Source organism: Aspergillus pseudotamarii (genome assembly GCF_009193445.1).
Source record: "Aspergillus pseudotamarii strain CBS 117625 unplaced genomic scaffold BDV38scaffold_9, whole genome shotgun sequence".
Classification (NCBI taxonomy): Eukaryota; Fungi; Ascomycota; class Eurotiomycetes; order Eurotiales; family Aspergillaceae; genus Aspergillus; species Aspergillus pseudotamarii.
In genome coordinates, this window is record NW_022475023.1 from 636,328 (window position 1) to 651,914 (window position 15,587).

Sequence of the window (15,587 nt, forward strand, 5' to 3'; positions counted from 1 at the left end):
CCTATGTATGCGCAAAGCTCCATGTTCGCTAGCTAAGTTCCATTTCTCCGGATTTTGTAAAGCTCTAGCTTGTGAATGAACCCTTTTCTTTTCTTTTCTCTCTTTCTTTCTTTCTTTTTTTTTTTTTTTTTTTTGTTTTTTTTTTTTGTTTTTTGTATCTTTCTATTTCCTGGAACTTTTTTTAACTCAATCTTCTTTATTGCTGAGACAACGGTATAGCGTGTGATGATGGGCTGCAAATTTAAAAGGGAATGAACGGTGGTGATAAAGCCTGGTACCCCATAGGTAGAAACCGGCAGTATCATTAACCTACAAAGTACCGACATCGGCCAAGACTCTCCCGTCTGTTGAGTCACCGCTCCGGAGCGGGAGAACATCCGATGTGTCCCTCCCCCACTAATCACTAGGTGGGAAAGTCTGTGTCATACCCATGAGATAAACTGCCTATCGTCTTTATAAGTATTCTTTGGGGAATTGTGAAATTCTTCCTTTCACTCTTTGCGACACATCAATCGGGGAACTGTCAATTGACCTTCACACACAATGCCTTCCAACAAGATTTGGCTTCGTGCTGAAACCAAGCCCGCCGAGGCTCGGTCTGCTTGTAAGTAGCGTTGTACTATCTGATCATGCTATTGCCAGCGAACTGTATCATGCTGATGCTGATGCCTCAAAGTGACCCCGACTACTGCCAAGGCTCTTATGGATGCTGGCTATGAAGTGACCGTAGAACGCTCTACACAGCGAATCTTCGATGGTAGGTTGTCAATCAGGGCTTCACTCACCCGGATATGAAGGCTGACTAGGTTTGTCCTAATAATAGATGAGGAATTCGCAAAGGTACATATACACGTTCGCCCTGCTCCCTACATGTCTAAAGACTTATAAATGTCCTATGGAATAGATTGGTGCCCCACTAGTTGAGGAGGGATCCTGGGTCAAGGATGCTCCAGAAGATGCATACGTTTTGGGTCTCAAGGAACTGCCCGAAGATGACTTTCCTCTTAAGCACGTCCATATCACCTTTGCCCACTGCTACAAGCAACAAGGGGGCTGGGAGAAGGTTCTCAGCCGGTGGCCTCGTGGAGGCGGAACCCTCTTGGATTTGGAGTTCCTCACAGATGAAAAGGGGCGGAGAGTTGCTGGTGAGAGCTCATTGTCCATATGGTTTGTCTAATTACTAACTTTCCAATTTATAGCTTTCGGATGGTCCGCTGGCTATGCTGGTATGTGTTTTGCTGCTTTTGACCGCCGATGATCGATATTGATGTAGTATAGGGTCCGCATTAGCTGTTAAGAACTGGGCTTGGCAATTGACTCATCCTGAGGGCGAGCCTTTGCCCGGTGAGGTTCCGTACGCAAACCAGGATCTTCTGACCAAGTCCGTGAAAGAGTCGCTGGAAGCTGGAAAGAAGCAATCCGGCCGGTCCCCCAGGATTCTTGTTATCGGTGCTGTGAGTGTGCTTTTTGTATCAAACCTAATGGCAAGCTAACTGATAATGTGCAGCTTGGACGTTGTGGCAACGGCGCTGTACAACTGGCCAAGGATGTTGGTATCCCCGAATCTGATATCATCCAGTGGGATATCGAGGAGACGAAGAAAGGTTTGTTTATACTTCTACTTCTGGCAAGCTTGAGGTTAACGCATCGAAACAGGCGGTCCTTTCCAGGAGATTGTCGATGCAGATATCTTCGTCAACTGCATCTATCTTTCTAGCGAATCTATTCCCCATTTCGTCAACCATAAATCTCTCTCCACCCCTAACCGTCGTTTGTCTGTCATTTGCGACGTGAGCGCTGACACGTGAGTACCGCTTCTGAGTATTACACTCCCCAACTGTGCAACCGACTGACTTCACCCTCGATGCAGCACTAACCCCAACAACCCTATTCCCGTGTACGATATCACCACCACTTTCGACAAGCCCACAGTGCCTGTCACCCTGCCGGCGGGAACGCAAGGGCCCCCTCTTAGCGTGATCAGTATTGACCATCTTCCCTCGCTTCTCCCTCGTGAAAGCTCCGAGATGTTCAGTCAAGCACTGCTTCCTAGTCTGTTGAAGTTGAAGGATCGGCAGGAGGCTCGCGTCTGGACGCAGGCGGAAGATCTGTTCAAGCAGAAGGTTGCCACTTTGCCTTAAGATAATTTCGAACAAAAGTAATTTGGCGGGGAAGTCTGCAGATGGTCTATAGCGATGCTGTGAATCAATTCATGAAAAAAGATCTATACCATGTTGTTAATTTTCCTGGAGGAAACTATGAATAGATAGCATATGCCAGAACAAGTCTTCTCAACAAACTGTGCAAAACCCAATATAAATTCACTGCATGAGAGCTGCATCATGGCCAAAAAGATTTGCCTACTCCGTACACCTTTCTACTCTTATCACTTTCTACGGTCGAAGAGCAGCCAATTAATGGAGAAACATCGGGAGAAAGCTGAAAATTGGCAATAGCTTAGCTAGACCGTGGCTCATCCCGCGCAAAATATCTGCTAGCAATACTGCTAATAATTGGGTCAAAGGAATTCATGTTGATCATGAACACATAGTGCGCTGATCCCCTTTAGCGTCGTCATTTCTAACTTCAGGGGCGATTTTCTTTATTGCTCCTAGGGTAAAGTGAAATAGTCGTACTACAGTGGTTTCCCAAAATGAGATGCATTTATTACGAAACTCCCCTCACCATGAGAGCGGAACGATACGGGAGAAAAGACAGGGTAAACTCCCAGTGCTACTAGTAGTGTGGGGCGGACGGATCGTCCGAAAGTTACATACAGAGTACAGTACTGTCGGGACGGGCATTCGGCGTTGAAGAACTTCCGGCCACTAGAAAGGGTCCCTCGGGCAAATCAAACAAACATTTGTTCCAGTGTGATCTTTCTCATAATGACCCTCAATTATTGTCGTGATGACAATGCAGATGAGACCCATCAAATGGTCATTGATACTACCTGAACCCGAAGATCTTGTTTAGATTGCATCATTCCTGTGAGTTTTTTAGGCCCAATGATTGGCCACTCGCGGTCCTTCTTGCCTTTATTTACCCCATTCTTCTCCACATCCTCGGGTTTATGGGGAAAAAGGCAAAACTGAAGAGACAGAGAGAGCTGACACTATTTATCTCTCCCGGTATAGCCGATGGGAACGAAAATCGACCTCCACATCAGCTCAATTCACACATGGAGAGGCGTATCTAGTCAAACTTAACCCCGTTACCCATCTCCCTCTACACACGCTCGATTGAAGCAGGAGATTACAGGGATTCAGTCATTCCCTTATCCGCCAGGTTCCTGAAATATTAGAGGACCCCCGCGCCTAGGCATTCATAGCACGACCGTCCATGGAGCAACGATAAGCGAATCTTGGTTCTTTTAAGAGACGTGCGACCTGCGATAGCCATCAATTTCCGCTCCTTTTCTCCTATATATAGTTGATGCAAGAAAAATCAACCACCGTCGCCGCATATGCGGCCGGCGCCTCCCTCGCCGCTGTCGCCCTTTTTTACGTCTTCGGACCCAACTACACAATCGATGGGGATGAGTCGAGTGATAGCAACCGTAAAAAGAGCATTGTCGGTTTATCCAATCCTGCCAATGACTGCTTCATCAACTCAGTCTTGCAGGCGCTTGCTGGCCTGGGCGACCTGCGTGTTTATCTGATTAGAGAGCTCCATCGGCGTGAACTGGATGGCCCGGAGGTCTATAACTCTCTTCCGGATGTAAAGGATCTCGCCGGCGGTGAGAAGCCGGAGAAGATCCGGGAGCTGCAGCAGGGCACAATCACCCGGGCTCTGAAAGAGATGTTAGACCGGTTGAATGAGCGCCCGATTTACAAGAAGACAATTTCGGCGCGACCATTCATCCAGGCTCTCGAATACGCATACCGGACCCGGATTAGTCGTAACCAACAGGATGCACAGGAGTTCCTGCAAATCGTTGCCGAACGGCTTTGTGATGAATACCATGCCGGTGTCAAAACTCGACAAAGACTGCAGGGACCCATTGACGTACCCACAGGCTCGGAAATCCCACAAAGAACCGAAAGTGTCACATCTGCCAAGAGCCCAGCTGAGGTCGAGGTTCGCATTGACGATGGATCTGAGAACGGCCTGCCGGCAATCATCGATACCAAACTCAAGGAGATCGACAACGAGTATGGTTTTCCGTTTGAGGGAAAGCTCGAGTCTCAAATTGAATGTCAATTCTGCCATTATAAGTATAAACCTAACCAGACATCATTTGTGAACTTGACATTACAAGTGCCGCAGAAGAGTTCCACCACGCTCAGTGCGTGTTTCGATGGCCTCCTCAAGACCGAACACATCGACGATTTTAGGTGTGACAGATGCTGTCTGCAGCATGCACTTGAAGTGAAAATGCAAGAACTGAAGCAAACACGCGGAGTCAAAGAGCAGCAGCTCCTCCAGGCCGAAATCCACAAAATACAAGATGCTTTGTCAACAGACCCAGAGGGCCCGCTCGAAGGTGTTACTCTTCCGCCCGCAGATGCTGCTCCCAAGCGAAAGATCGCACGCCATATGCGTATTACGGTCTTCCCGAAGATCATTGCGATCCATCTCTCACGGTCTATATTCGACCGCAGCAGTTCTACCAAGAACGCGGCAAAGGTAGCATTCCCTGAACGACTTCCGCTGGGAGGTATCCTGAATCAGAAATGGTTCAAACTGCTAGCGATTGTCTGTCACAAAGGCAGTCACAACAGTGGCCATTACGAATCATTCCGACGAAACCATCTTTATCCGCCTTTCTCGACTCCGGATGTCTTCCGTTCGTATGCACAGAGCCGAGTTACAAGTGAGAACCCATCGCAAGTACCAAGTCCTCGCATGGTACCTCGCTCCTTGGATGCAGAGCCTCCAGCTCTTAGCATCTCGACATCAACCTCGTCGCCATCTTCTTCGTCTCTTTCTCCGGCCCCGTCACGATCCCCATCTAGGAAGAAGTCTGCATCTCAGTTGAATCCCCCGACATCCCCGGCTCCCCGGCCAAGCACGTCATCGAGCTCCCGTGTTTCCTTCCAAAGTAGCCGCACCAAATCCAAGCAGAACCTGTCTCCGACGTCGGATCCTCAGAGTCCTGTCACTGACAGTGGACGCTGGAGCAAGTCCAACTCGCGCCCATCATTCATGAGCGATCGCATAACCCCAGGTACTTCCGCTGAGACTTCGTCCGGTCCCACTTCTCGTCTTCGTCGTCGTCGTAAGGCAAATGATCGATGGTGGCGCATCTCGGATGAGAAGGTCAAGGAATGTAAGACATCAGATGTTCTGGGTATGCAGAAAGAGGTCTACCTCCTATTCTACGAGATGGAGAAGCCACCCAATGGCCCACAGGTTTCATAATCGCCTGACGAGAAGCTAAAGGCTGGTCCTGGGCATCAGATGGCAGCTCCTTTGCATGGTGTACGTGGAAAGGTGTATACACATCTTTCGCAGTTGAGGCCCCGCGCACCACTTATATTCTTTTCTATATAGCACTCAGACAAAACTGCGCTTTGCTTGCTGGATCTGAGCCCAGCCAGGGTAGTCTGAGCTGATCACTGAGCGTATATATATATTCGGTGTTGGGAAATGTAACTTAGATATATACACCTCGATAGATGCGGCACTTTTCATCTAACTTGGGTCTCGTTGGGTAGCCCTGTGTCGCTCGGCCCGTGTTGCTTTTGACTCCTAGAGCGCTGTTATCGCTACATTAGCTTTTGTCTGCATCAAAAATTCAATAATGTGAATGTTCATACTTCAATTGACCATGTGGATGGTAATTGTTTTGGAGTAGACCCACGTTCTTCATGCTTCTACCTCCTGTCCAGTTCAAGCTGACACGCTTTCATCGTCGCTTATTCTAGATTTTAGGCCGTCTTCTCTTGCAACTCTCAAACTGACCAATTGTCTTACATGTGGGTTAGGTTCTTCTTGGATAGGAAAGAAAGGAAGAACAGAAAAGACGGTTCAGTATATGCTTATTGACCTTCTTCAGTACATGTTGAAAGCTATGCCTCTTAATCTTCGTTATGTTTTACCATGACCATCCTGCGCTATGATGTCATGCTTTCTAGTATTCAAGAAGGCTATTGATACTCAAGGATTCTTGAAAGTAAGTGTGGAATACAACCACACTTGTCAAGAAAACTAGCTCCTCACATATATGCACTGGCAAGCAAGACAGGTGTTCATGATCCGCCGTATGTAACCTTGGAGGGAGGTAACCGATCACCTGCGCTGTCGGCATTGTTCGAGTGGTCTGTGCATTGCATCTCTGACAGTCATACAGACCGTATATCTTTTAATCTCTTATTCTTTTTGGGTACTGTATTTGTTGATTGAGATCACGATCACTATCACGAAGAAAAGAAAAAGAAAAAAAAAAATGTCGCTACGGTAAGAGCCTCACAAGACTACTATATTGCAATTCTTGACAAGTAACACTCGCTCAAACGAAAATTCCACCACCATGTGTCGATATGATTCCTCCTGTCAATCCACGATCCTTCATACAATATATATAAGCTTCCGCCACATTCTCTGGAGTTGGAATCTCTTTGATGGGTAGCTTGTCCTTTAGATGGGCGAACATCGTCTCCTTCTCCGGAATGGTGTCCCACAACTCAGTATCTATCGGACCAGGACTGACGAGGTTAACCCTGACCGGCGCAATATCCAAACAGAGGTTCTTTGCGAGCCCATATGGGCCGGTTGAGTACATGGTATGCATTGCCATCCCCTGCCCCATGGGCCTTTCGGCTGTTGCTCCACTGGTGAGTGTGATGGAGCAAGCGGGTGAGTTGCTTGCCATATACTTTGGAGCATGCTTGGCGATGAGGAACGGTGCGATAATGCGGACATTGGCAGTGTTTCGGACTCGATCCAAGTCGGCTCGAGGTTGCATCCAATCTTCAGAATCAAACTTAAAACTTCCGGCTGTGAAGATGATATGGTCAAATGGCTGGACCTTCTCAAACATAGACACCAATTGATCCTCGACGTCTGGCACCCCGAGGTCAAGCGCTAAGCCACGGACTCTGTTCTTTGCCTCCGGATAGAATGACAGAAGGCGTGATTGGGCAGCGTTCACCTTGTTTGGGTCAGAGGAGAGGACGGTAACGTTGGCGCCATGTTCGATACTTGCTTCAGCCACACAGAAGCCGACGCCGGAAGTCCCTCCGAAGATGACGATGTGTTTGCCATGTAACTTGTTCACGTATTTGTTTCTTGCAGCCATTGCTGGTCAGGGGCAGAGTGAGGGAAGTCAATGTATAGCGCAGATGAACTTCAGTAGTACAAGGTAACGCAGCTTAACCTGGACTGCGAGGATGCTCTTATATCTACTTCTGTGCCGGAGTACTCGGCTTGGCAAAATCGAATCACAGCGGTATTGAACTATGAAGCACGAGTCTTGATTTCTAATCAGTGGGGGTTTTCAACTTGAGTTGATCCACAAAGAAGTTAACCATCCACATGTATTCTTATCCTACGTTAGAGATCATCTAATTAACGATCTTGTGCACCATCAAAGAGACCCAAACCCTATCCACCCTTCGCCGTCACCTGCCTATTTCGTATTTCCCGCTTATGTAAGTAGGGCAAGTTCATTGGCTTTCGAGGCTGCGAAGATCTCAAGGTTAGTCTCTGAAAGTGCATAAGGGCCATGTGGTGGATGAGTCTAGGACAAGGTGCTTATCAGTTCTGGAATTTACGCATGGCCTTTTTCAGCACAATTTACAAAATCAACCCAACTCAGGCTCATGCATACAGATTGTTTTCCCTCTGGAAGTGGCCATCTGGTACCGTATAGTCCATGTGAAGGGCAACGGGCAAGAGCCAGGTCGTACCTCCTCCGAGTCGGCTGGGATATCTCATTCGGAACAACACGCCCTCATCATGGACGACCGAGGTTACGTGCATAACTAATCCAAAGTTTGAAAGACTAGCATCTCAGTACATTTCCATACCCCTAACCTTGCCATCGATGGCGATAGCACTATTTGTACTATGAAATAATTGTCGTAGAAGCATGGATAAGAAGGCCGTAGCGATGATATGCCCTTTGAGAGCGGCAAGCCCAGGCAGGATGTGATATCTAATACAGCGGCGGACTTGTCCCGTGCTTTCGTGCTTCGACTCTTGGAACTGCGACCTCTATGCAGTACTAGGAAGAGGAACCAGTCAAGATGCCCTATTCGGAGTATAGAATTCCGCATCAATACCTCCCTTTTGTAAGGGTGAAATTCCAGTCCGGGACCGCAAAGTTGATCGTATTCGTTCCGCCCGAAACCTTGCGGCAAGGATTGCAATGACAGATGGCCTTACGAAAATTAGAGAAGGGCAAGCCTGGAAAGAGGGAAATAGTATAGGCACATACTCACCTTACGACTAGCTCGCCGGTATAGGAGTGGGCGCATACGCCACGCAAACAGTTTCCGGTACTAATAGAGGTCATTGTAGTTAGGCAACTTTTCTAGATCGATTTGATGGCTCTGGGTGTTGATAATGAGGTGAACGTAATACAGAAACCATCTTTTATGTCTTTGGAGCTCTGTGAATAGCCGTTATGGAGAGAGGGATCTGCACTCCAGTGAATTCTGTACATTACATTTAATTAACAAACTATAGAAATAGGTTCCATGTACCAATCTGGTTAGCTTTCCGAGAGCTTCTTCGGCAGCCCCACAGTTACCAGCTACCTTCATCTATTTATACCTCTTCAGGCTAGCTTTCCAAGTTAGTCCTCATCTTTGCTTCTATAACTCAACCATGGGGAGGCTGTGCTTTCGTTTTCCTGCTCTACCTTAGGTTGTTTGGAAATCTATGATTGATTGAAGGACCAAGAAACCCATCTATGACACCTTCTCCTTCGGAGACAGCAGTCTCCCAGCACTAACACTATAGATCCGTGCCTCGCCATTTTCCTCAGCTCAGAAAACAATATCAACTAGTTCCAAAAGAAGGATTCGTTGAGTACCACGCAGTTCCACTCTGAACCCAAGGAAGGGTAGCTTTCAGTAGGGCGGATTATTTCCGTCTTTCCATCACTCATCAGTGAACAAGTCTCCCATCAAATATTCAAGACCCGTATCCGCCGCTACAGGGACGACTGTTTTCCCGGAACCTAGCTTCCTCGCTAATTCAATCGCAACCACAACATTGAGACCAGTTGACGTCCCAGCCAGCAGTCCTTCTCTAGCCAGACGGCAGCACATACTCCGTCCCTCATCTTCTGAAATCGCAAGCGCCTCATCCTAGAGCTGCCGATCGAGAAGAGGCGGGATAATCCCGATCCCAAATCCCCTCAACATGATGAGTCCCAGAACGACCTTGGGTAATCGTAGGCGAAGATGCCGGCTCCAAAACCGAAATATGGGTCTCCGGCCGCTTCGCCTTCAGAACTCGCGCAACCTCCATGACCAACCCTGTCGTTCCAACAGCACCACAAAACGCATCATTCTCAGGAAACTGCTGGACCACTTCTTGACCAATAGTCTCGTAGCCGACGAAAGCGTCCCGGTTTTGGAACTGGTTGGTGAAATAATACCCATCTGATGTAGAAATCTCTGCGCGACGTATCATGGAAGAGGGTAAACGCGGGAGTGGTGGAATAGTAGCTCATCTTATATCTCCAGAAATGATCCACCAGCATTGAGTTTGCGGGGAACGTGACGAGTCAAGAAGTGGATCCCTTAAAGGTCAATATAACTTTCATTGCCAGGTATCAGAAGGCACAAATCTCGCTAAAAATGTTGCAATCGCCGCTAATAGCCAGTACATTAGTCGGATAGGTTCAGGGAAGAGTGTTGGGGAAAGGGTAAGGAAACCCACGTACTTGCTTCGTATCCTTAACATAAATATCAGTTAGAAGGCCAGTAAATCTTTGGAAACATTTTTGGTACAGAATTAGATCGGGTTAGAACTCTATGCCCTTTGGTTATAGGTTGGTTAACGCCTCCAGCAGTTTTGTCCGTTGCATCCTATATACAAAATACTATTCTAAACAGGTATCTACTAAAAGACGAAGTTCGAATTTGATACCAAGAGAGAGAGAGAGAGAGAGAGAAAGGAAGTTTAATAGCCAATTTTTGGTACACATGCCTACACAGTCCATGTTGTTTAAAATCAGTCGTTCTGAAGTTCCGCCAACCATATACTAGTATCTGACTATTACTGCTCTGCATGACGGCTCCGGTTATTGACCATGACAATCCACTCTGCATGCCAGTATGTCAATTTATATCTTTAATAAACATTCACTAATCTTTCAGAATACTCATATTAATGGTCGTCGTCGTCGGGCTATTTGACTGTTTTAGCCACTTATCAAGACAGTACGATCTCTTTTGACGGCAACGGCAAGACACGTAGAGCACTCTTTCAAGTAGGGCAGATAAGATACATAATTAATCAAGGAAAAATGCCTTTTTATTTATGTCATTATTTTTCATATAGTGCAGTTCTGATGAACAGACGCGTTGGCCTGCTATACGAGCCAGTTAAACTAAAGAATTACTGTACGATCACAATCAAGAGGGTCAAATATGGCGGCCCAGATCTGCTGTGTAAGTTTGTATTGAGAAAGCTGTAGACACGGCAGAGTCGTATAAGACAAAGCGAGCTTTTTCGTCATCTCAAGTCATCAGTTACAGGTCTAGACCGAGAGCTACATGTGCAATGAAGGGACGACTAGCCTAGGGCTAATCCAACCCATTCAAGATTTGGGACACCGGCAGATAGTAGTGTGTATGTTTTAGTCAGGATTTAACGCTACTTCCTACATCAATTAAGGACTGCGGAGTGGGTTTGTATCCCATCAGTTCATTACGCAGATCTTCGGCCATGTTATGCAACCCATGGCCCCATTCTGATCGCTTTACACTCCTAGCAGCTTGCATTGGTGACAAGTTAGTCATAAAATCTCTAGTCATTACAGAGCATGAAGTTTACGTTATGAACAGCATGAAGTATATGCATTTTGACGAGCATTGAGACTAGTAGCAACACGCAAGTAAATCGTTCCTCCATGACAGGCGGAACGAGATGTAGGGCTCTTTTCCACCAATAAACCGGCGAAGGTGGTTGTTTATCAGGGGACCATCCCGAGGATCGATGCATACGTGGTACTATTTTGAGATCCGGGATAGAACAACACCGGCTGCGTGAAGCTTCCCCACCTTTTTACATATTTAGTACTATGGCTATTTTCTTTTTTAGTGTCAGCTGAGCAGGGACAAAGGGCCTAGGCATAGAAAGACACAAAGGACAGAAAGATGCCGAAAGACTTAGAAAGGGAAGAACGGGTACGGGGATGAGATCTCCGCCGATTTCCCCGATGTTTGGCTATAGCACGAAAGAAATACGGAGAGGAAATGGGTCAATCTTTTAGCAGGAGAGGCGAACCCCAGATTCGCACAACAACAACATCACAATTCGATTTTGGTATGTTGCGTTTACGAACCGGTCAATGAGGGTATCCAGAAAGGGGTTGAAGGTGGATCTCATACAGGAGAATTATTTCGTTACGCAGCATAATGAATGGGCATGTCATAGGTCTTTCGGGTCCATGGAAGTAGAAAATGTCATGATGTCATGTGATGGCGGGGATTCTCGGGAAGTGCCTTGGGTCCTTAACGGGCCTGAGGCCAGCAAGCAGCGTCATCGTTGAACCCCACCAAACAAGTCCAAGTCGTCACGGGAAGAAAAGGGAAGAAGGACACGAACGGAATTCCATCCATTACCCTCGGGCAACTTCGAAAAAAGAGGAACACTTGGGAATGACTAACTAAATACTACTTCTGCCTTGTTTCTCGGCGGCTTCTTCTCTCCTCTTTTTTTCCCTTTTTTCTTATATATCATCATAACCCCCTCCCGCTTCTTCTCCTTTCCCCCTCCAATTTTCATCATCACGCCAGCAACCGGTCAGTGAAATCATACTGATACCATCCGTTCCCCACTACCCGGTGAGTTCTTTCGAGTGCTGTTGCCCCTCCATTAGTGGCTCAGCTGCCCCTCCTCATCCCTCCCTTTTGCCAATGACACTTTTATTAAATCCCCTGCTCCGTATTCGTCGTTCGGTAAAGATCCTTAGTTCGGAAGCTCCTACAGAACTTATTTCTAGCTGTTCACTTCCTCCATTCCTTCCTTCTCCTCCTCTTCTTCTTTCAAACTAATCCAATTCCTAGTCGAGCAAGACCAGCCATTTGATCTAATCTTCCAACTATCACAATGGGTGTCCTTGAGAAGCTTTCCCGCAAGTCTGGTGTCATCGTCGGTGATGACGTCCTCCGTCTCTTCGAGCACGCTCAGGAGAACAAATATGCTATTCCCGCCGTCGTAAGTCGTCTCGGTGGAACCATCGATGTGAATTATCTAGTTGACCACTCCACCCGTGTCTAGAACGTAACCTCCTCTTCCACCGTCGTTGCTTCCCTCGAGGCAGCTCGCGACCAGAACTGCCCCATCGTCCTCCAGCTTTCTCAGGGTGGTGCTGCCTACTTCGCTGGCAAGGTAAGTCGAAATCGATCCTTACACGTACCTAGATCAATAGCTCGGAGCAACCCGCTAATGTTCCTTATCTTAGGGTGTCAGCAACGACGGCCAGAAAGCCTCCATTGCCGGTGGTATCGCTGCTGCCCACTACATCCGTAGCCTTGCTCCCGCCTACGGTATCCCCGTTGTCCTTCACACCGACCACTGCGCCAAGAAGCTCCTCCCTTGGCTCGATGGCCTCCTCGACGAGGATGAGCGCTACTTCAAGCTCCACGGCGAGCCCCTCTTCTCCAGCCACATGATCGATCTGTCTGAGGAGCCCGTCGACTACAACATCACGACCACCGCCGCCTATCTTAAGCGCGCTGCCCCTATGAAGCAGTGGCTCGAGATGGTGAGTGATGCCTCTGCCCCTGCAAATGAAATGGCTAGAGTCTAACGAATCTTAGGAAATCGGTATCACTGGTGGTGAGGAGGATGGTGTTAACAACGAGGACGTTGACAACAACTCCCTGTACACCCAACCTGAGGACATCCTCGCCATTCACCAAGCTCTCGCCCCCATCAGCCCTTACTTCTCTATTGCCGCTGGTTTCGGTAATGTCCACGGTGTCTACAAGCCCGGCAACGTTAAGCTCCACCCCGAACTTCTCAAGAAGCACCAGGCTTACGTCCAGAAGGAGATCAGCTCCAAGAAGGACAAGCCTGTCTTCTTCGTCTTCCACGGTGGCTCTGGTTCCTCCAAGGAGGAGTACAAGGAGGCCATCAGCTATGGTGTCGTCAAGGTCAACGTTGACACTGACATGCAGTTCGCCTACATGTCCGGTATCCGTGATTACATGCTGAAGAAGAAGGACTACCTCATGACCCCTGTCGGCAACCCCGAGGGTGAGGACAAGCCCAACAAGAAGTCCTTCGACCCCCGCGTGTGGGTGCGTGAGGGTGAGAAGACCATGAGCCAGCGTGTCAAGGTCGCCCTGGAGGACTTCAACACTGCCGGTCAGCTGTAAATGTCTCTTGATACGATGTCTCTGCCGATACGAAGAAATCAGATACCAGTACATAAATTGATCAATCCAAGAACGGAAACGAACCAAAGAAACATGTTTTGACTGTAAAAGTGGAGGCCGCTTTTGGTGACTGAAAATATTGCATGACTGGGGAAGCTGGAGTTGAATGATTGGTCAATTACGATGTATGTAGAAGTAGCATGAGGATGAATCCACTAATTAATTGATGAATTCCAATCTATACGCGCTATCCTTTTCTCATGGTTTTTGCTGTCACTAGTCCTTGTGACGTTGATTCGTAACGGCCGCGAGGCTGGAGGTAGTAAGAAGCCCCACTGCAGCTTGGTGGCGAAAGCCATAGTGGCGGTTTTGCCGTCCTCAGCCTTACGAAGCACCAAACTCGATGCGTCAAATAGTGCTGTGTAGGTAAGTTATCGAGGCCATGAACGGAGTTTCGAACACGAATTCCTAGGATCTCGTTGGAAAGGTGTTTGATTGTGTTCTATTAAAAAAGAATATATCTAGTATGCATGGTATGACGTAGGTACGGAGTGGTCTATCAGTTTACACACCTGTGCGCACCCCACAGTTTCATACCTTACATATGAACGTTCATTTAACTATTCTTCGCGTGGAAGGACTGTTGCTGTCATACTATTAGGCAATGAGGGCCACTGCCACTGATTTGGTGCCTCAGGCCTTCCTCGTCGTCTCCATGTTGGAAGTAATCAGTATCCAAATCTCAAGCGACCCCCTTTCCCTGCCTTTTCTGTTACTCTAGGGACATATGACACACGCAATTTCCTTTCCGAACAGTATCCAATTTATCCGAGCGTCGACTAGTATTGGGGACTAAAGTCTATTGGAGTCCGGCGAAATGGGTTACTATTGGCAATAGTACTATTTGAATAAATTAGCCACAGTTCCGACCCACAGGAACGCCGCTTTGAATTCTTGGATGACAATGGATTCCCCCTTTATTATCCTCCAGAGGTGAGGCGGTTTTACATTCATTCGACATACTACGTGGTGGCTTGGCGCGAAAACCTCACGCGGTGTATAAAATGCATTCTTCTATCCGGCCAGTTGTATAGCTTAACCGTCTTGAAGTTAGGGTTGGCTTACGCCGGTAATGACCTTTGAGCCCAACACCTCTAAAGGCGTATCTGGAGGCGATTTGGCAGCCGGTAGGCTCAGCCCTTGGGGAGGTACTGCACCCACAGGGTTGGCAGAGAGAAAGGCAAGGAACAACGCCGAGGGGAAGGTCGTATTCATGCTGAGATACCTGACAGTGATCGCCTGGTAGGATCAGAAGAAGCATTTCAAGTAGGGGCTCCTTTTATATCTGCCATGTTAAAGGCGCTGGAGTCGTTTTTGTGAATACTAGTATTGTATCGGGCACTTTAGAGTTTTTACATTTCTTTTTTGTTTGTTCCTCTACCTCTTGTTTCTTTGAAGCAGTCTACCGTGGATCGAAAATAATTATATGTCTAGCTACTCTGTCCGGCGAGCAAGTAGTAGAGTACTAGAAGCCGTAGAAGTTTGGTATGTGTTTCCTATTGTCTACTACACTTAGTCATGTCCTCGTACATGCGATACATAAGCTCAGCCATTCAAAACCATGGATCCGACAGCAAAGAAATTCCACGTTCGGCAAAAACGGTAGGAAACATCCAATCAGCGCTTGCCCCACCCATGTCTCAGAAAATCTCGACCTTGTTCCAGACTTCAGACCAACCGTTGGCCTTGATTGGAGATCCAAAATAGCAGCCGGGAGTCAAGCTGGCTTCCCACCAATCAGTGGTGCCTAGTGGGTCAGAAATTCTCTTTTTGCTGGGTTTGTTGTTTTTCAATATTTCGCCATGAATGGAGAGGGACTTTTCAATGAAGTTAGTTCGTTGGGCTCCCGTTCCCAATCTGGAATTTACCACCTGCCCCCGTCACGCGTGGATGGGGAAACAACTGTAGATAAAAAGTAAGTAACTATTAAAAGCATCATGCGTGGGATCGGGTGAGACATTCGAGTCAGGGTCTCGTTCGACGTCACTGATTGATTTTCATACGGATTGATCGTTGATC

General features: G+C 47.5%; 6 protein-coding genes across 6 annotated transcripts; 2 read left to right on the forward strand and 4 right to left on the reverse strand.

Annotated features, from left to right (window-relative positions):
- Window positions 1-543: 543 nt before the first annotated feature.
- On the forward strand, window positions 544-5,364 carry BDV38DRAFT_268820 (bifunctional saccharopine dehydrogenase/ubiquitin carboxyl-terminal hydrolase; the record flags this gene model as incomplete). Its single annotated transcript, XM_032056845.1, has 10 exons — window positions 544-604; window positions 677-757; window positions 824-840; window positions 905-1,145; window positions 1,200-1,226; window positions 1,279-1,454; window positions 1,508-1,604; window positions 1,657-1,804; window positions 1,871-2,123; window positions 3,433-5,364. 10 exons carry the CDS (start codon window positions 544-546, stop codon window positions 5,362-5,364), a joined length of 3,033 nt encoding a protein of 1,010 aa, XP_031917220.1.
- Window positions 5,365-6,354: 990 nt separating this feature from the next.
- Window positions 6,355-7,564, reverse strand: BDV38DRAFT_221680 (uncharacterized protein). The gene has a single exon (XM_032052801.1). The coding sequence runs from the start codon at window positions 7,241-7,243 to the stop codon at window positions 6,455-6,457; it is 789 nt and encodes a 262-aa protein (XP_031917221.1). The 5' UTR covers window positions 7,244-7,564; the 3' UTR covers window positions 6,355-6,454.
- A 511-nt stretch (window positions 7,565-8,075) lies between these two features.
- BDV38DRAFT_238828 (uncharacterized protein) lies at window positions 8,076-8,544 on the reverse strand. The gene is made up of 2 exons (XM_032053717.1): window positions 8,388-8,544; window positions 8,076-8,326 (listed from the first exon to the last, which is right to left on the reverse strand). Exons 1-2 carry the CDS (start codon window positions 8,459-8,461, stop codon window positions 8,188-8,190), a joined length of 213 nt encoding a protein of 70 aa, XP_031917222.1. The 5' UTR covers window positions 8,462-8,544; the 3' UTR covers window positions 8,076-8,187.
- Window positions 8,545-8,970: 426 nt separating this feature from the next.
- On the reverse strand, window positions 8,971-9,426 carry BDV38DRAFT_238829 (uncharacterized protein; the record flags this gene model as incomplete). Its single annotated transcript, XM_032053718.1, has 1 exon — window positions 8,971-9,426. A coding segment is annotated over exon 1 (167 nt), but the record flags the coding sequence as incomplete, so codon positions are not given.
- On the reverse strand, window positions 9,256-9,588 carry BDV38DRAFT_279600 (tryptophan synthase beta subunit-like PLP-dependent enzyme; the record flags this gene model as incomplete). The annotated part of the gene is made up of 1 exon (XM_032059062.1): window positions 9,256-9,588. The coding sequence occupies one exon, from the start codon at window positions 9,586-9,588 to the stop codon at window positions 9,256-9,258; it is 333 nt and encodes a 110-aa protein (XP_031917224.1).
- Window positions 9,589-11,866: 2,278 nt separating this feature from the next.
- On the forward strand, window positions 11,867-14,059 carry BDV38DRAFT_222013 (fructose-bisphosphate aldolase FBA1). Its single transcript, XM_032052802.1, has 5 exons — window positions 11,867-11,969; window positions 12,201-12,342; window positions 12,406-12,516; window positions 12,590-12,892; window positions 12,948-14,059. The coding sequence occupies exons 2-5, from the start codon at window positions 12,235-12,237 to the stop codon at window positions 13,506-13,508; spliced, it is 1,083 nt and encodes a 360-aa protein (XP_031917225.1). The 5' UTR covers window positions 11,867-11,969; window positions 12,201-12,234; the 3' UTR covers window positions 13,509-14,059.
- The last annotated feature ends 1,528 nt before the right edge of the window (window positions 14,060-15,587 follow it).